Source organism: Gossypium hirsutum, chromosome A02, assembly GCF_007990345.1.
Source record: "Gossypium hirsutum isolate 1008001.06 chromosome A02, Gossypium_hirsutum_v2.1, whole genome shotgun sequence".
In the NCBI taxonomy this organism is placed as follows: Eukaryota; Viridiplantae; Streptophyta; class Magnoliopsida; order Malvales; family Malvaceae; genus Gossypium; species Gossypium hirsutum.
In genome coordinates, this window is record NC_053425.1 from 98,373,284 (window position 1) to 98,395,084 (window position 21,801).

At 31.2% G+C, this 21,801-nt stretch overlaps 1 protein-coding gene across 2 annotated transcripts; it reads left to right on the top strand.

The window, feature by feature from the left end:
- Nucleotides 1–19,765: 19,765 nt before the first annotated feature.
- Nucleotides 19,766–21,498, top strand: LOC107951698 (zinc-finger homeodomain protein 2). Of its 2 annotated transcripts, none has more exons than XM_016886824.2 (2): nt 19,766–20,716; nt 20,981–21,498. In XM_016886824.2, exons 1-2 carry the CDS (start codon nt 20,011–20,013, stop codon nt 21,028–21,030), a joined length of 756 nt encoding a protein of 251 aa, XP_016742313.2. In that variant the 5' UTR covers nt 19,766–20,010; the 3' UTR covers nt 21,031–21,498. The 2 variants fall into 2 exon arrangements, with proteins under 2 accessions (XP_016742313.2, XP_016742314.2); XM_016886825.2 differs by having other exon boundaries at nt 19,772–20,716; nt 20,944–21,498.
- The last annotated feature ends 303 nt before the right edge of the window (nt 21,499–21,801 follow it).

The window sequence follows — 21,801 nt, forward strand, 5'->3', positions numbered from 1 at the left end:
TGGTGCCATAAGAACCAAAGCTGGGGGCCACTGTCTTATTTATTTATTTTATTCTTCTTTGTTTTGGAGAAGAAAAGAAAAGAGGAGGGAAAAAGGAAAGAAAGGCTGCCAAAGAATATGGAAAATGGAAATCAAGGTCCTCCCACTCTTTTTCTCGTCCTGTCACTATCCACTCCCCTTTTCCCCGCAATTCCCTCCTTCCTCTCTCTCTCTCTAAACCTATGGTCAATCTTTATGTAACCTCCCTATACTATGCATCTTTAGTGTATTTAGTCCCTCTTGATTTCTTCTTATCATTACATTCCAGGGGGAAGGGATGATAGGGTTTGAACCCGCATTGTCTAGATGTCAAATGGGAACTCTAACTACTCCTCCAACCATGTTTGGGTAGTCCCTCTTGATTTTTTTTATCATCCATATTTGTTTTAGTGTCTATATTTGAGATTCATGATTATATGTTGTTTCTAAGTTTTAAACATTTATTCTCTACTTAAGTTATCGTTTGCTGCTTTTCCATATTATGATTTCAATGGAATGTGATTGCGAGGAATATGATTGATAGTAAAGTTACTTTACAACATTTGATATACATTAGAAGGTATCAATTACAATATCAGAAAAGTTATATTATCACGTTTAGTTAATTAAGTACTTTCCAGAAAACGTAATGATACTTTACCAATTTACCATTCTTAAATAAAAGATGATATTCATGTATTTAATTTTTATAATAAATTTTATTCTTAACAAATATTTTAGTCATTTATTTAATAATAAAACTTAATTGATAATTCTTAAATTATTATTTTTAATTTATAGTTTTGATTAGTACAAGAAAATTATAATTTTCATTGAAATAAATTAAAAAAATCATGTTGATTCCAACTATATACAAAATCATAATTAAAAAATTATAATATATATACAAAATCATGGATATATAAAACTTGTTTGGGGATAAATTAAAAAAACACTTGAAATCACGTTTTTTTTAACTAAAGGCTAATCCATAGGTATATAAAAAAATAGTTAAATCATAGGAATGTAAAGTCATTGGCACTCTAACCCACAATTCCTACATCGTTTAATGGAATATTTCTACTCATTTACTAAAAAATATATTTCATACGCATACAAGTGCTAAATCAAATTTGTAGCTGAAAAATAAAACTTATTTATAAGAATCCGTTAAAGTAATAGAAAAAACCAAGTAGTAGGAAGAAGGAATGAGGTAACACTTGTTTCTTCTCTTTTTTTACATTAATTAATAGACTAATACACTAAATCAATATAAAATAGGGTTAATTTCGTCTTAACTTTCTCACCTTTTATCATGTGAATCACGTTGTTATGTTTATCGGAAAGTTAGATTCCAAAAAAAGTAAATAAAACTTGATATACCAAACATTCAAATAACTTTCCAACTAATTAAATTATCAAGAAAGTGACTATTTTTCATCATACCAAACGTTACCTAAAAGTGCAATGTGTCTTACAAATACACTCATACTTTTCAAAATGTGCGTTTTCAATTCTTATACAAACTTATTTTAAAATATATATTTTAAATAATTTGATGTATCTTATTTTTAAATATATATAATAACATAATTGAAAATATGCATTTCAAAAGGTAGAAGATTAGAAATGATAAAATTATAACAGAGGGACTATATCCACTAAAAATGCATAGTGCAAGGATATAATATAGAATTTGACAAAAAAAAACTTTCTTTTCCCTTCAATCTTTTGCCTCACCGTCCCGTTATTGCTCATCCCTGGAATCCCCGTTTCCCGTTTCAAAATGCAGGTAGTAGATAGGGCAGAGTAACATTTTATGCATTAACTTACAAAAAAAAAAAAAAACACTTCATTTTCTTTTAAATTTTTATTTGGGTTTTGGTTCTGTGTTTGGTTGGTGGGAAAGAGACAGAAAGGAAACGTGTGAGAGCAAGAAAGTGGGATAGCAAATAACTATAATATTATATATAATATATAATCTGTCTGTGTTGGCTTTAGCGGTTTCCCTCCAGCTGACAAATCCCCACAACATCAAAACATTTATATACTTACTACCATATAATATATATACTTACTTACACTCCCCATAGTACATACATTTTGTATATCTTTTCATAGATTTACTGTTTACTTGAAACAAGTATAGTTTGTGACTGGGTTTTGGGGTTTGGGGTTTTTTATTTTACTTTCATTTTCATATTAGTTTTTGTTTTGTTTTTCTGGGGAGTACTGTCTCTGTCCGTTGTCTCTGCATTTGTCAGTATGTCCCATCAGATGTCTTTCCTTGCCCTGTTGGTTGTTTTGGGGATCACATGGAAACCCCAAAGAGAACACCCAGACTCCAGCCTCTTCTCTTTGCTACATAAACATGAACCCTAATCTCTCTCTCTATATATAATATATATATTTTTCTTTTTCTTTTTGTTGCTAACTTATTATTTAGTCTTATGAAATGTGTTTATCAGTTTCCTTATTGCTGTGTATTCATATATATTAATGTGAGTGGAGAAAATACAGAATAAGTTACTCATTTTTGAAACGTCAGAGTTGTGCAGAGTTTTCTGCACTTCCATTGTGTAATTCAGAAGTAAAAATATTCTCGTTCAAACAGGTATTGGATATATCCAATATCTCCATTCAGTAATTATTTTCCTTAAAGAAAAAGGAAAAAGAATGAAGTCTTAAAATTGGCCGTCGCAATTAAGAGGAAGAGGAAGTGGGGTGGTGCAACATAAAATTTTGGGTTTAGTAAGTATGAAACGACACCTGACAGTTTATGAAGTGACGATTATTTTAACGCTGTCCCCTCCTCTCAAAATCAACGCTCCAACCCCTATCCTATCGACCTTTTTTATTTAATCTGATCTCTAACTATTTTTAAATATATGATTTATCTATATTAATATTAAGTATTTGATGATTGAATATTAGTTCGATTGATATAAGTATTATTGTTAATGTAAATTTAAATATATTAAAGCGCATTATCTTTCTATTTATGAATTATAAAAAAAATTTAAAAATTTTTGACATTATATCAGCATTGTTAACTCAATTAAAAGAATTATAATTTATCCAAAACTACATAACATATTTGAGTAATAATATTTCTTGGGAAGCAGACAGATTGGTAAGAAGAAAAAACAGTAACCGTTGATATGAATACGGGCAGTACATCGTAGGGTAAGGGAGTCAATGATTGTCACTTCATGTGTCCATTAGAAGAGTGGGATTCTTTCACAATATATAATACTAAAATTATGAGGACATTTTATTTTGGTATGATTAGACTGCCCCATCACTATTATGATACGTATAAGGATGAGAATTATTGAGTTATGAGAGAAATGTTTATGAAATAGTTTATTCTTTTCCTCACAATTTAAGTGTTGTACATTTTTCTTTGTTTTAGTCATTTTGAAGCTTTAATCTTTGAAGTCTCAATCCTTGAGTATGTTAAAACAGGATTGTGAATCAATAAATCTCTCTATTTTTTAATAAAAAATTTATCACTTTAATTTAGAGTCTTTTTGGATGAATGGTGTGTTTATGTACAATTAGTATAAAAATAGCGATGTGATGATATTAAATATTATAAGAATACTGCAACATAAAAGGAAAAAACTCTAAATGAGCCACACTAAAAATAAACACTCATCCAAAAGGATTTTAGTTAAAGTTTTTTTTTCTTTTTTTCTTTTTAAGATAAACAAATGCATGAATGGAAACCAATTTCATTTTTACACAATTTTCATTTAATTTTGAGATTTCTTATCACACTTAAATGGAGCTTTTTTATTGTGGTACTTAACTACCTAATGCTAACTTAGGTTATGTTTGATAAATTAAAAAATTAAGTGTTAAAAAGAAAATTAGTACTGAAAAAATAAGTACTCAAAAATTAAGTGTAGAATTTAAGTTATAAAATTTGTTTGGTATATTACTTAAAATTAAATATTGAATATGATTACATTTTTTGATAAAAGGATAATACAATCTTAAATAAAATAGAATAGAATAAAAAATTAAATTTATTCTCTATTAAGTGATAAGTAGGTCCCTACTTACTTATTATTTTCCACACTTTTTTATAAATAAAAAAAATGCTATCTAGTAGTTTTCATTTTAGAACCAAACATGTTTAAAAATTTAAGTTGTTAACAATATTAAATTTTCAACAATGATACAATAAAGAAGAAATACTTATAAGGTTACATAAGTAATTTAACTTTTAAAAATAAAAATAATATCACTTATTAACCCACTATTCCTAGTTTTACTCTTCTAAATAAACACTACTTTCCTATTACTTTAATTTTTCCACTACAATTAAAAAATATTTCCACTAATTTTTTATTCTAATTATCTTTATAAATATAATTTTTTGAAAAAAAATTATTTTATAAATATTATTAGTTTAAATTAAAATCACAATAACAAAATAAAGGGAGGGGTATTTAAGCTTTAATTTTGAATAAATAAGAATATAAATTTATGCTTTTTTTTCTCATGTACTTTTTATTAATTAAAAATTCTTTCTATATTCTTTTTTTTCACCCACATAGTGAGTCCCTCATATGATTAGTCTATACTATTATTAAAGTCCCTAACTAAGATAATATCATAAGTGAACTGAGCTTCAATTCCATTAAAAAATTATTAAATAATCAAAATTTTAAAACAAAAATAAGAAAGGTTATATAAGTAATTTAGTTTATTTAATAAATAAAATACAAATTTCCTTTTTAAAGATTTGAACTTAGGTGCCTAAAGTGGTAAGATCACAACCTTTTCAACACAATTAAAATCTAATTAACAAAATAAAAATCTAATTATTTTAGTAAATTCATGAAATATAACTAACATGATTTTTTTTTAAAAACACATAAAATTTAAAAAAAAATAAAATTTTAGTAAATTCACCAAATATAACTAACATGATTTAAAAAAAAAACACTAAAATTTTAAAAATAATTTATATTCTAAATCCACCCATTAATAAATAACTACACCTAAATTTAACCATTGGATTAAAAAATACTTTTTTCGTTTATTAAGTTTTAAATTAAAAGAAATTCTTGTTTACCCACAAAATAAGTGTCATGAATACTAGTATTCATAAAAATGATATTTTTATTTAATCTGGAGAAGCGTTTCAATAATAAAAATCTTGAATGTATCAAATTGATATGATTTTAGTTTTCTAAAATCAGATTAAATCCAAATAAAATTTGCAAATACTTTTAATTGTATTACCAAATAATAATAATAAAATGTTTAGAAGGAAAAACTATAAATACTAGATTATCACACTTAAGATGTGGGAAAAAAATTATCTAGAAATATATTTATTAAAACTTATGTAAAAATCAAACGAAACTTTGATTGAGATGGAAAAATTGAAATTTTAAATATTATGATGTCTTAAGTTTAAATTATAATGTAATTTTTTATTTTATTAAAAGATAAAAAGATAAAAAGATTATCATAACAACATGGAATTTTAAATATATGGTGAATAATTTATTCAAATATCATGAGTTATATCTTACAATACAAACTTAAAACAGAACCTTTGGTTGATAAGCTTCAAGACAATTTGGCTAATCATTGCATATTAAATTTTGAAATCAAATCATTAATTTACAAAACATGAGGTTTGAATATGATTACATGAATCCTAACTTCGTTTTTAAATGGTGCAACTCGATCTCTTCAATTAATTACATCTACGTTATATGAAATTAGCTAACTAATTGAGACCTTTTAGTAAATGTAAATTCGGCCCTCTTCTTATTATCTCATTTTCGTGTATTTTTACTTTTTATTTGAAGTTATCATTATTAAAAAAAAGTTGTACCTAAGTACTACCCAACCAACACTCAAACCATATAATTATAAAAAAAATTCACCTAAAAAATAATGGAAAAATTAATATATGTTAACTTTATTGATGTGGCATACATATGAATTGTCATGTGGATACCACAAATGACGAAAATCCCTTTTTTTCCTATCTCTATCCTGATGAGCCGAAACCAAAGCTCTTATTTTTTGTTGAGTAATAGTTCAAATAAGTCTTGAATGAGCCCCTCGAAAGCTTGATGCAAATAAACTAATTTTTATTCGATGTCTACGAGCTATATATCCCCATTTAATTCTGGTTATTGAATAAAATAAATTTTGATGAATAACTAATTCTTTCTTTCAGTTATTCTTTTCTAGTTTATTAATAAAAATAAAAATTCCAATGGCTTTTGCTACTCTAACCGTCCCGGCCATGATTTTTCCTTTTTTCTAGGCATTTCATTTTGCCTTGAAATAAGAAATTGTATTGATACTAGGTATAAAAAAAATATTAACTAAAATAAAGGAGTAAATAGAAATGGATAAATAAATAGTGGGTTCCATCGTTTCTATGGTTACTTTTTAAACAATGAGGTCCTCTTTATACACCGGAGCTCATTCTTTCATTTAAGTTTCTACTGTTACTTCTTAAACAGTGAGGTCCTCTTTATACACTAGAGCTCATTCCTTCATATAATTGGTAACTTGTACAGTTCACACTCTTTGGCTCTACTCATAAATTTTTCAATAATAGATCTTCCACAACGAGATCTATCTTATACAGTAACGGTATGTAAGGATGAGGATTAATTGGGCAACTGACCCTATTAGTCTATTCTTTGCAAGAGTCAAAGTATAATCTTTTTGCTTTTTTAAATGGGATTTTCCTCGTTTAATGGATAAACATTTGTTACCAATGGGGAATTTTTTCTCATCTTAAATTCCAAGATTGAATTTGTGCCAATGGAAACCATAAATTTCATACACAATAGAAGGATATGGTCGATCTATCTTTTTTTGATAGTGAATGAACGAACCTGTTCTATTATCTGGTATAGATCGTTGATACTAAAAAAGTTGTTTCTTTTTTTTAGTCCATGATTTGAACAAGTCACGCATGCACCCTAGTACATGTTCCTCGACGCTGAGGACATCCCCTAAGAGTAGGGGATTTCATGACATTTGTAATCGGCTATCTTGCATTTCTAATAAGTTGTTTAATAGTTGACATACTGAATCATATTCATAATAGACTGGTTTAGATTGATCCTAACCAGATGATTCTAAATTACTTCTTTTTCTATTTAATAGATTAATAAAATAATAACTCCTTAGGCTTAAGTTAAGAAGGAAAGGAAGAAGAGGGATTAAATCAACTTAATTAAATTGTGAATTGGTGTTACATTGTTGCTATTGCTATTTGCTATTTAACTTATTTAATTGCTACAAGAGCCACAATTCATTGAGCTTGGGTTTCTATTGATGACATAAAAATATCTCTTTCTATGTCTTTGGATATAGCCCATAGGGGTTACCCGTTCTTTGTACATAAACCATTGTGAGGCTTTCATGAAGTTTTAGTAGTTCTTCCACTTCTAGGATAAATTCTCTTGTTTGTGCCTGATAAAAAGAACTAGCAGGTTGATGGATCATTACATTGATGATATAACATAATAAAAGGTTCTTCTAACTCACATAATCAGGTGAGAAGAATAACTAAAAAATAATGAGAAAAAAAAGATGGAATTGAACAACCGTGCATGCATTTTTTGTGCATTACATACTGCTTTACAATGGAATTCTCTTTTTTTTTTCTTCGAAAAAAGAAAAAGAGAAAATATAAAGAGCGTTTATTAGACCCAAATCACTAAATAATCCAATTACCTTCTTTTTTTTCGGAAAAGTTCAAAAATACCATGATGGCTCCGTTGCTTTATATATTTATTTCATCTGTGATTCAACAATCTCGAAGTTTCTTTTTTTTTAAAAAAAAGAAAGAAAAAAATAGTCTTTTTTTCGTACTCTTTTATTTTATAACATAAATATTGTTATAAATATTGTTAATAGCCTCTGGTGTGAAAAGAAAAAAAAGTTTATGATGCTGTGATGGGCCCATGACAGCTAAGATAAAATTAGAAATGCTTTTTCTCTCGTACTACTCTTTCGATACATAATCTAATATTTTGATAAAAAAGGGAAATAAAAAAATTCCATATCGAATTTGAAGTGCCATGCTATTATTACTTACTAATTCATATTTCATATGGTGAAGGCATAATCCTGTTTTTTCTTTCCATGAAAAAAAAAACTCATTGGCGTCGAGCATGAGGGAATGCTAGACATTTGGTAATTTCTCCTCCAACTAGGAGAAAAGATCCTATTGAAGCAGCCAATCCCATGCATATTGTATGCACATCTGGTTGCACAAATTGTATAGTATCATAAATAGCTACTCCAGGTATTACCCATCCGCCAGGAGAGTTTATAAACAAATACAGATCTTTGGTATCATTCTATATACTGAGAATATGACTGAAAGATCCCACTGAATTGAATTGGGTCCATGAATCTAAGAAATAGTGAGAATTCATGATCTTTCTCAATTCGAAAATCCAGAATTTGAATTGATGTCTTTTCATTGATTCCTCCTAAATTGCATTGATTTATCCTAAAGATTTCATTTCGATTGGAATTTGGTTATTCACCATGTACGAAGATCCCCGCTAAGCATCCATAGCTAAATGGTTAAAACGCCCAACTCATAATTGGAGAATTCGTAGGTTCAATTCCTACTAGATGCATGCCAATAGGACCCTCCAATAAGTCTATTGGAATTGACACTGTATCAATGGAATCTCATCATCTATACATAACAAATTAGTGTGGTATATTCATATTATAACATATGAACAGTAAGAACTAACATTCTTATTGAGACTCGAACTCATAGGGAAGAAAATGGATTTATGGATGGAATCAAATATATAGTAGTTACAGACAAAAATATTTCGTTATTGGTGAAAAATCAATATACTACGTCAACAATTAATTTTTAAAAAATTAAAGTTTTCAAAAATATTATAAAAATTATTTAAAAAGTATAAAAATCATAAAAAAATATATTTTTAATATTTATAATTTTAAAAATAATTAATTTCTAACGTGATATTGACGTGACTGTTATATGGATGACATTGCAACAAAGTTAGTGGACGTTTACTTTTCCATCCATTTTGGGATAATTTGATAAATAATGCAAGTTTAATGGTTAAAAAGGACAATAAATTAAATGAAAGGCTAAAATGACTTTTTTATCAATTTGGGGGCCAAACAAGTCATAATCCCAAAAAAAATACTAACCAAATTAAAGTTACCACATCGAAAAAAAGGCATAAGCATTACCATGTATTTATTTATATAAAATCCTAAAAAGAAAAAAAAGTAAAATTTATAAAAATTAAAATAAAATATTTAAAATATATAATCAAATTTTATTTTTTTATTTTTGTCTTCGGATTACTTATCATACATTTGAAGAAAAGATAAAATTGCTCCAAGACAACTTTTTTAAAATTCTCTCATGTTCAAGACGTGCTTCTCAGAAAAGCACTAAATCGTCAACAAAAAGCATGTAAGAAATAGGAGGTCCCTTTTTTGACAAACGAATAGGTTACCACCTTTGAGCTTCAACTATAACATTAATATAGTGTCCCAGTCTTCCTACGTCCAACCCAAAAAGACAAAAAGATCATATATCCTTGTTTAATACCTCTAGGTGAACGAAATTCATTTGTGATAGCACCATTCTATAATTGTTGCCAAAATTGCAAATTTAGACTTTCCTTGTGTGTTCCTGGAAATCTCTAATTTTTTATTGTTTCCTATTCTTACCATTAGTTCAATAATTTCGTTGTTGGGCCACCATCTAAGGACCATAAATGCCCATTTTATCTTGCTTTGTCACAATCGATTTCAGTTGTTTCTCCTCACCCGAATCAACAAGCAGCTCACTTTCTCTTGTGTGTACCCTCAAACAAGATCTTTTGACATAGTCATAATGACCTAGTCAGCAATGCTTCATACTCCACATGCTAGATTTGATCTTCAATCCAATTTTTTTATACTAATGATACTTATAGATCAATAGTAACTGCCAAATGTGTAAATTTTCCACGTGTACTGTTATCAATCCAGTAACCTATTGGAACAATTGCATCAATAGCTTCACTGATCACCTTAAGAAGACTTCTCTTATAAAACGCTCGTAATAAACTAGGTAGCTGTAACAGCCTGATTTTGGCTAAATCAGAAAAGAGGTTTTGAAACCACAAATCCAAGGTTGTAAATTTATTTTAATATTATTTTTGATGTTTACAGCATGTTAAGATATTTTTATGAAAATTTTGTGAACTAATTTTATCGTTTAAGTGGTCAATTTGAGAAAAATGACTAAATCGCATAAAATGCAAAAGTTTCATTCTACATGATAAAGGTGTTTATTTGTTATGGCTTATTAAATGTGACGTTCTTATGTGGTAATTAGTCCATTGATAGCGGAGATGGACATAAATGGCCTTGAATTATGTAATTTTTAATGTTTTAATTAAAGGTTAAAATGGTCAATTGTTTAATAAGTTAATATTAATTAAAACAAAACAAATGATATTCATTTGTTCATCTTTCTTAACTGAAAATGAGAAAATAAAATAGGGTTTGAAGCTTTGAAAATTTCAGCACTTGTGTGGTTTGACTAAGGTATGTATTTTACTCGATTTTTGATGATTTCTATGTTTTTGTGATCGTTGCTTCGTGTTCTAGCTAGCCCATGCCCTAATTTTTTAATTGGTTGATGATTTTGGAAGTTTCCAATGATGAATTCATGTGTTTTATGATGTTTGATGATGAATTATGAAAGCTTGGTGCTTGATATACATGTTTTGTAAAGTGATTTTGACTAAAAAATGCATATTAGGGATTAAATTGAGAAAAGTGTAAATTCAGGGGCTAAATTGTGAATTAAATGAAAGTTTTGGGCTGCTAGGGACCTATAGAAAATTTGGCTAAGCATGTGTTATATTGAATTTTGTGAATTTTGTGTATTTATGAAATAAGGACTAATTTATAAATATGTAAAACTTTAGGGGCTAAAGTTTAAAAATACTGAAATAAGTATTTTTAGATGAAATTGAATCTTTTGATTAATAAAAGAGTTAATTTTTAATGTATATAGATCAAGAACCAAAGAATTCGAATTTAGATCGGGAAAAATCGAAGGTTATCGAGTAATCGATCCGATTCGTAAATTCTGAGTACGAGGTAAGTTCGTACGTGATAAACATTGTTATAATTATTTTTTAGTGCTTTAATAATGCATAAATTGTATATATATGACTACGATTGTGTACGACGACAAATCGATTATGTTTGGCACTTAGTGTGCGTTTTGAGATAGCTTCAGCTATATATATAGCATTTAGTGTGTGAACTGGAATAGCTTCAGCTATATGTGGCACTAAGTGTGCGATACTGAGATAACTTCGGTTCAATGTGATAACACTAAGTGTGCGATATCGTTATAGCTTCGGGTAATCATTTTTGTACTAAGTGTGCGAGTTCTTAGAGTATTGAAAGATTTTCGAATGATTTAACGTATCAAACAAAGAGGTGAGAATGAAATAAATAAATAAATACGGGAATATACAGGTACGCATGATACCTATGTGGTAGATGATACTATGTGTATGAAGCTTGATGGATTTGTATATATATGATAAATGATCATGGATTAGAATTGAATGATGATATGAGACTTACTAAGTGTTTATTAATTGATGATTTGTATATTATGAACTGTTAAGTAAACATTTAGTACAAACTTACTAAGCTTTGAAGCTTACTGTGTGTTTTTTGTCTTTATTTTATAGAGTATCGAGGATAGCTCGGACATCGGGGATCATCAGGAACCACCATCACACTATTGACAACTTGTTGGTACTTTTGGAACTTTGAATATATGGTATATGGCATGTATAGGCTAGTGTCATTTTGGTATGTTTTGAGTCATGATATTAGCCATGAGATTTGGCTTGTAAATGTTGGTGTGAATGGCCATTTGAGTTGGCTTGAATTATGTGTTGGATAAGTAATATATGTGATGTATATAATGCCTTATACGTTAGCTTATTTTGGTATGTTTGCCATAGTTGTGATATAGCTAAATGATTGTTCATTTGGTTAGTTGTTAATGCTTGAAAGATGAAATGTTGTGGCTTGATTATAAGATGTTGTGATGGATGTTTTGTGATATTAAAATAGGTGATAAAATGTGGCGATAAATGCAATAGTTTGTTTTGATATAATGTTTCAATATGATTTTGGTTATGGTTTTGAGTATGAAAATGATTGTGAATAAGATGACATGTTTTGTGTACTAAATGGCATGTCTTGGTTGCCTTTGAATGTATACAAATGATGCAAGTTGTTATGGTTTAGGTGTGCTTGAGAAGTGTAATACCCCAAACTCAGCCTGGATGTTATGGTCGAATCTGGCGATATCACATGGGATGAATTTTGAAATCGAACTCTTTAAGTTAAAATCATTCCGGTTAAGTAACCTTAATTTAATTTGAAGGAATCACACATTAGATGTTTTGTTTCAAAACTTGTCTTTTTTAAGCGGAAGCTGTTGTAATCAATTATTTAGGAAAAATCATTTTTGTTTATGAAATCCTTAGTTTTAGGAAAACCGTGTTTTGTTGAGGTGCAGTTTAAATAACCATAAAACAATATAAATTTCCGAAATAAAATCCAAACAATCCAAGTCCAGGATTACATCAAAAACTCAAACAAGTAATAAATCTGAAAATTTGCGTAAAACAATTTAAGATTTTACGTGTGGCCACCGTAGAGTCCTCCGCTGCTCTGATCCGTCAAGTCTGGGGATTACCTGAACAAATTAAATAGAAAACGGTGAGTTTTCACAAACTCAGTATATAATCCTTATAGAAAATATACACACAGCACAATATCCGAAATCAGTCATGTATTTATATATAGTTCGGGCCTGAGCCCTTTACAGAATCGGTGTGGACCTTAGCCCACTCAAATACAGAATCATATACGAATTAGGGCCTTAACCCGTCTCAGATATAACATGTAGAACAAAACAGAATAACAGAGTCCTACCCACCAGCCTCTACACACCAACTCCGTCCAACCCTACACACCATGTGGGGATAAAATTGACCCACCCATCCCTACACACCATGCTGTATCGATATGCAGCAAAATCAGATTATTACAGCTGAGCTGCCAGATATCACGCTTAAGAGCCTTTCAGAATACTTCCTCCATAACATTAACCCATCCCGATGCAATGTAACATACAAATATGACATGCTGATATGCAATTTATCAGATCATACAATCAATTTAGATATCACAGTTCATTCTCAGTACAGAAATCAGACAGTCAGCTTGCACATTTAGGGGTTTATGTAGTACTTACCGACCCTACAGAAGGTTCACAATTGACTTGGGCGACTCGTGCAACCCTAACAGACATTTCAGTAAAATGGACCTACACGCCCATGTGGCTTGCCGTGTGGCCCACACGGCCCAATTTGGTCTTGGCCGTGTGATCCCAAAATCCCACATGTCCATGTGGGCCCACACGCTCGTGTGGCCTATACGGCCCAGTTGGTCGAGCCCGTATGTCGCACACGACCTCACCCGGCCATCACACGGTCGTGTCCTTCGCGTACGGCCTGACCTTATCATTCACACAGCCGTGTATTGCCACACGGCTTACCACACGGGTGACCACACGCCCGATCACTCCAGAACCTATAAATCGATATTCTAATCCCCTGAATTAGTGTTAATACAAAACTTAAACGAAACTTTATTAATATGCTAAACCCAACACCTTTAAAAAACTCACCTTCAAAAGAGTAACAGTGTTACTACACCACTTCAACGCTGATCGAAACTCTAGCCCTTTAACCTTCCCAAAATCAAAACGAGACCCATCAATTAACACCCTAAATCAAAAATAGCTTCAAGTACTACACTTACCGAAACTTACCAAATCACATGAGCACCAACCACGTTACAAAACAAGGAAAAGAAGGAACGGATTCATAGAAAAAAACAAAGAGAACGAGAAGAGGGGACGATAGAGACTTGGAGAATGAGAGAAATCAAATTTTTTTCTGTTAGGAAAAAAATGAGCAAAATATTCTGATAAACCCTATCATCTTCCCAAATCTCTCCCCACTAACCCACCTCTCAGATTTTTAGTTTGATTGAAACTCTCTCGGTCAAACAAGCAAAAATAAACTCCCTCGCTTGCACAGGGATTCGAACACAAGACCTTCAACATATTAACATTACACTTAACCACCAGACCAGCAAACCCATTCTGATATAAAATTACAGACAATATAACATAAGCCTACTAAACTAGAGTGAGGCTTTATTCTTTAGAAAAGCCAAAATTTTCCCAAACTAAGACTTGAACTTGGGACCTCACACATACACCCAGAACACTTAACCACTGAAGCAGATACACAATTGTGTTAATGAATCACAGAAACATATTTAAAAACTTGGGGCGTTACAAGAAGGGTGGCAAATTGGCTTTACAAATAGCCTATTTTCATCCACACGGGAAGAGACACGGACGTGTTCCTCAGCTTTGTGCAACACACGGTCATGTTACACTGCCATGTGTCCTCTGGGGTGCCCTTCGAATTAAAGACAATATACCCTACAGTTTTTACACGGTCTAGATACACGGGCATGTCTACTGGCTGTGTGTGGCACGCAGGCTGGCATATGAGCGTGTGGTCGGCCGTGTGACCCAAGTCAGTAACTTCTTAAATTTTTCCACGGTCATGGTACACGGGCATGTTCTCGACCGTGTGGTGTAAGTCAGTGTGTATGCTCTATTTTCACATTGCCTGAGACACGGACGTGTTCGGTAGCCATGTGAGGCACAAAGCGTGACCCTTGAATGTTTTAAAATTTTCTATGTTTCCCAAAGTTTGTGAAGATTATCAGTTTAGTCTTAAACCACTTCTAAGCATGTTTTAAGGTCTTGTAGAGCCTTATAAGGGACATTGTGAATGTTTTGAATGAATTTTGAGTATGAATATATAAATGTATGTGATTGAGGTGTGTTATCTGGTAATGCCTTGTAACCCTGTTCCAATGACGAATACGGGTTAGGGGTGTTACAGTAGGTGCATCTATGTCATAATGATGTGCGAATACAATGTGTGAGAGCTGCGATTTACTATCTTTCTAGTTGGTTGTTCAGACAAAATGTTTAGATAAGCGATATTCCGACAAAGAAGAGATTTGTTAACACAATTCAAAAATGATCTTACTTTGTAGAGCCTCACTCAGTGAATGATTCTTATTCAACAGTCGTCTGGATCATCTATTGGCTAAAGCCTAATCTACAATTACACAAAGAAGTAGTTGCAACCCCAATAATGACCCTAATTATTACAAATTACTCATCTAAAAACCTTACTTACAATCAATAATACCTCTTCAATAAAAAGCCTAGCACAAAAGTGCAAAAATATCAAGTAAAAGATACATAAAATAACCAACCAAAAGTACTCCAAAGGCACATACTATGTGTGGGGCACAATAACTTATTTATAGGCTAAATTCGACATCTTCTCTAAGTAATCTTGATAAAGTAAAACTCTTAATTATAATTTGAATATATCTTTTTGAATTATCCCAAAATAAAGCCTTTTAAACCATGTAAAACTAGTAAATACATCACCAAATAAATAGCTTAAATGATAAGGAGAAGCTTTAATAAATAAGGTATGTTAATCTCATAATTCCTTCAATCATCCAAATTTGACCACCATTGTTTTGGACGAAATAAAACATGTTCTGATACCCATTCTCTTATGGAGAAAACACTTATGAAGACCCAAGTAAAAAATGTAAACATCTAATAAAACTTAGGTCATCCCAAATATTATGTCTAAACAGATGTTTAAACAACTATTTAAATAGACTTTGTAGAAACAGGTGTTTGAACAATAGTCAAATCAGTCTTGGACTGCCTAGGTCCTAAAACAATACATTAGTCCTAAAGGACAACAACCAAGGTTGCACAGTAAGGTATTGTCCATAGATGACCAAGGGACCCTTCATTAAAGTATTAGCATAGCACTCGAGTGAATGAAACTTAACTATGTAGTACTCATTCTCCAAATACCTTAATTGAGTGTAATGCTTTCCATAATGCTTGGATTTTGTTGTACAAGATATACTTCTCCCTAGCAATTCAATAATAAGTGTTTGAGCCATACTCTTCTCTAAAATAATAAGTGTTTGAGCCATACTATTCTCTAAAATAATCTCAAAGTCGAAATTCCATCAATAGTGTATTTCATCACATCACCAAGTATTCAATTTCATCCTCCTCCTTGAGAATCTCATTAGTTTTGTTCAAGCCAAATGAATTCAACAGTTTATCTCTAAATAGATTGTCTTATAGCCTTTAAAATCAACAACTATACCCTTAATAATAGGAACTCAAATCGTATTTCCAATACTTGAGGGGTCATCTTTTCTTGATCTAACCTTCTTCATAGAATGACTTGGTTTCTCTCATATTGAATCCTTACTATGCTCATTGCCACTATAACAACTCGAATTTCAATGGTACTAAAAACTGTGATTTCAGAACTTCATTTTTGTAAATTGAGCCCATAGATATTAAATATGATTATTTAAGGATATAATATAAAAAACATATTTAAGATTGGTCAAGTAATTTTGTCGAATTAATAGTTAATTAAGGCCCAGGGACTAAATTGTAAAATTCAATCGCTATAGAGTTTTAATTGACAAAATAGTTGAAAACCTAAATAGCAATTAGCCAAAGGTCAAAAATGGTAATAAATCATTTCTAAATAGGGTTTGGTGGATGATTATGGCATATTCCATTATATGTGATTAAATGATAACTTATACTAATGAAAACATGATTAAATTAATTAATCTAGGTTAACTGAAAGATAATTAAAGTATAAGAGTTAAAGATATTGAAAAATTCACCATCTTTCTTCATCCTACAACTTTCCACCATTGTTAAACCCTAAGAAAAACCCTTCAACCCTTGAAAAACATTTGGCTACAAATTAGGTTGTAGTTCAAGTCTTTTTCTTATATATATATATATATATTATAAATTTGAGGTCATTGGAGCTTAATTTAGCTAGCCCATGTAACAATATGTAAAATTGATAAAGTTTTAGAAAGTTTTCATTTTTGATTTCTTGAAGAATTAAGCTTGAAGTTGATGGATTTTAAGCTTAGATTATGAAAAAGACTAAATTATGAAGTTAATTTAACTAATTGTTAATTTTGTTACATTAGGGACCAAATTGAATATTGTCATGAAATTATGTTAGAAATAGAAAGTATAAGTTACCTAATGAGAATATATGAAATTGTTTTTAAATCTAAAGCTAAGAATTGAAAGTTATGTTTATCCCGAGTTCAGGGACTAAATTGAATAAAATATAAAATATGGGGAATTTGAAAAATTGAATTATATAGGATCATTTATATCATGCCATAGTATAAAAATGTTTGGTATTGATTGGTTATACAAAATATTTGTATAGATCAAGATTGAGATCGAAGTAGAGTTAATCGGGGAAAAGCTGAAATTGTTGATTAGTCCCTGAAGAATCAACTTGTTTTGGTGTTTAAAATAGGAAAGTTCACATGAAACTTACTAAATCATTTTGTATAGTATGTATGCTTGTATTTATTTTGATATATAAATGTATATGTATGTTTGAATATATAGTAATATATATAATAGTAGTTTGGCACATATGGTTAAAAAGGATTGAACTGAAACATGTGAATAACTACAGCATATAAATGTATGAATATGATTGATTATAGGTATGATATTGAATTATATGTAATTGATGCCCATGTGAACATAGTAAAAGCTTAGGATAAGATTGGCATGCCAATAGGGTTATATGCGCACTTGATCAATGATTTCACAGTTTATAAAAAGATCTAGCATTTGTTGCAGACTCTCGGGTTACTTAATAAGATCTAGCCTTGTTGCAAATTCTCTAGTGATTTAACAAGATCTAGCCTTGTTGCAGATTTTTAGGTTATATGTAACATAGGTTTAGTCTGAACGAGTAACCTGATGTAATTTTAGCTCAGACGAGTAATTTAGTTCACTTAGGTATCCAAGTCTGTTTTACTAGAATTCCATCGAGCAGTATTTATCTTAATATTGAAAAGTTTGAAAATGTATTGAATATGAATGGTATATGTTTATAAGTTGATATGTGGTATGAAATTGCCAGTATTAGGTGATGTTATTCATGATATGTAAGTATGTTTAACCTATGTGGGTGTTAATGTAGGCAAGTGACTAGTTATAACATATTGTGCCAAGGATAGCCAAATTGCATACCAAAATGTTTGGTAGTTGTCATACTTATAAGTGATCAAGGTAAGCATAGTATTTTCTATTTAAACTTACTAAGCATACTAAATGCTTACTCTAGTTGTTTTCTTCCATTGTGGATCATTACATTGAGGAACTTGCCTAGCCAGATCAACGCGAAGCACACACTATCAATAAGACGGTAGAATTATGTCCGTTTTAATTCTAAATGTTGATAGTGTGCAAATGGTCATTTTGGAGTTGAAAGTTGTATGGTAAATGTGGTGATGGGTGATTTTGAATGCTTAACATGGCATATAACCTATTGATTCATGGTTTGGTCAAATTTGGTACCATTAAGAATGATGATATTTAACTTGTATTAATTAATATGTTATAGGTTGCATGTGAGCTAGCTGAAATAGTTAAGTTGATGGATGATTAGAAATGATAAAATCTAATGTTAAGCATGATTTGTAGCTCAGTGTATACTTTGGTTAGTTCATGTCAAGTTCCTTGAATTGCTTAGTTTCCATATTGGATAATGAATCATGCTTGAATTGGCAATTGAAGTGTTACAAATATGGATAGTTAAAATGGAAATGAATATGCCTAAATGATCAAAAGTTTGAATTGCATGTTTTTGAATGGTTGATTTTGATGATTATATGCTTGAATAGGTTTAGATTGGCATGGTATAATAGTATTACACTTGTGTAGAGTTGGATGAATACATCTAGGTGTTGGTTTGAGAATAAGGTACCAAATGAGATTTTTATCAAAATAGGGGCAACATCATGAAGTCGATACACCTGTAGTCAAATCGAGTAAGGGGTATTACAGTCGCCGCTAGAGATAATTTTAGTTGTTTAAAATTGAACAATTTTATAGATCAAATAGCTTATTAATAAATGTGGTTTTAGTTGAAATAGTGAAAACCATAATGCTTTAGATTCCAAACTTATAATTCACATCCTATGAATTTTAAAAAAAATAGATAACCGTAATATTTAAATAACAAATACTTAAGAATTAACTTTTTTTTATATCATTTATGTCTATTTTATAATTCATATTCAATATTCATAATTATTTCTTTCAACAATGTTTCCTCCAAATTTCAAACCACTATCTATCTCTACTTGAAAACACAATATCTCATACCATTGAATTTTTTAAGATTATGCAAAAACAAAATTTGTGAAGTGCTTTGCTTGGCGCGTGAAGAGTTGGAATGCATTTTCAAGTCCGCTCTGCAGACTGTAGCCAATAATGGCCAAACCCCAAACCCAATCCCTGCTATCATCACTGTAGCCACACTCTTGTTCGCTTCACGGTAAAAAAACAAAAGGTTAAAATTATATTTTACAGCGCAGTAAAAATCAATTAGAGAAGCAGCTATCAAGTGATTTGATTTCAGAGGAAGGGGGAAGGCTTATATCAAGACGGTCTCAACGCCCCCCTTTGAAACCAAAACACACACACACACACACACACAGACACAGAAACAGCTTTCTTTTTGCAGATATAAAGGGAAGAAATTACCCAAAAAACAAAATTTATGGCCACACTCTCTTATTCCTCTTATCTTCGTCTTCTTCTTCTCTATTAATTAGGAAAAAAAACTGTTGAATTTTTTTATTAAAATTACATAATTCCTGTTGAAGGGAGGGGAAATGGAGTTTGAGGATCAAGAAGAGCAGGAAGAAGAGATGGGTTTGACACCGAGTTATGACTCGCTGGGAAACTCGTCTAGACTCAAAATGTCAGGTGTTGAACCTGGTTCAGTAACTCCAACGGGTCAGCAGCAGCAGCAGCAGCAGAGGAAGCCTAGGTATAGGGAGTGTTTGAAGAACCATGCGGTGGGGATCGGCGGTCACGCTCTCGACGGTTGCGGTGAGTTCATGCCGGCTGGAACTGAAGGCACCCTCGACGCTCTCAAATGCGCGGCTTGTAACTGCCACCGTAACTTCCACCGCAAGGAATCTGAGCTTGGCTCCCCAAACTCCGTCCACACCACGGACCTCTACTTCCATCACCACCACCACCACCAGCCACCGCAATTTGCGCCTTACTTTAGAGCACCAACAGGGTACCTCCACGTTGCCGGACAACAAAGGCCATTAGCTTTACCATCAACCTCAGGAGGAGGAGGACACAGCAGAGAAGATCAAGAGGATGCTTCGAATCAAGGAAGCTCAAGGAAGAGATTTAGAACAAAGTTTACGCAGGAACAAAAGGAGAAGATGCTGAGTTTAGCTGAGAGACTAGGGTGGCGGATTCAGAAACATGATGAAGAGATTGTTCAACAGTTCTGCAACGAAACTGGGGTCAAAAGGCATGTTTTGAAAGTTTGGATGCATAATAACAAGCACACTCTTGGTAAGAAACCCTAGAAACAGATTATGAGGGAACTTTAGATGTGTACATTTTTTAGGGTTGACCATCTGGGGAGGGAAGGGTACTTTGATAGTGATTATGATGTTGGGCATGGACTACTTAACAGTGTTATTATGTTGGGTTTAAATTAGGTTATCACGTAATGTTAATGGGAACTTAAGTTATTTTAGTTCTAATCTATTTCCCTTCTTGTTGCATTTCCAAAAAAGCACTATTTTAATTCCAAAATGGGTTTACATAATGAAGCACTGAAGCAAAGTGGAGACATGCAATGCAATGCAATGCAAGAGGCATGATGAAAATGGAAGAGCATTGAGACAAAAGAAGGAAGAACCGGTGAAGCATGATCTCCCTTTGGAGACCGGGATTATATATATATATAAACATAAGATTACTTAATTTCCTCTACGTGTGTGTCTCTGCATTTTTTTCAAGTTAATGTTCTTTTTCTATAAGTCTTTATTTCATCAAATCCTGAATGGGAGCGGTGGAGCTTGTTGTTTGAGGTATCATGGATGGCGTCATGGCATTTAATGTATGCGGTTCTTTTCTTGCTTGCTTTTTTCAACATTGATTCTCCTCCTTCCATTCAATGTAGATACCCTCTAAGCCTTTTTTTTTTCCTTCACAGCACTTTGCCTTCCTTGTTGCACTTCTTCTTCTTCTTTCTTCAGTCTTCACTTTCTTTTTCTGCAGTTTCTTTTTTCCCTAAGGCATGGGTACAGTTTGCCTTTAATGTTGAAGCAAACAATGGTTTATAATCATGGGGCCTCCTTTTGTTTTTCCTGGTAACGCATTTACTTTTTCAGTCTTTGAGTACTGAAGTTGATCTTTGTTTTTTCTTCTTATATATATGTATATATATATATATTAAAACATCTGCTCATTCTTTCAGCAATACTAATTATTGCGGTAGTGTAAAATAATGAGATTCTCAAACTTGTTCATATAATAAATATATAATATTTATAGAGGGAAACAGGTCCTTTTTGCAACAATATTTCATGTTGTTGTGTAATAACGGAACGATAGATCCAAAGCTTGTGTCTTTCTAACTTCATTTCTTT

Coding starts and splice junctions, on each gene's coding strand:
- LOC107951698 (XM_016886824.2), top strand. CDS start 20,011: ATGGAGTTTGAGGATCAAGAAGAGCAGGAAGAAGAGATGGGTTTGACA. Junction 20,717..20,980: donor TAATAACAAGCACACTCTTG/GTAAGAAACCCT, acceptor TACATAATGAAG/CACTGAAGCAAAGTGGAGAC.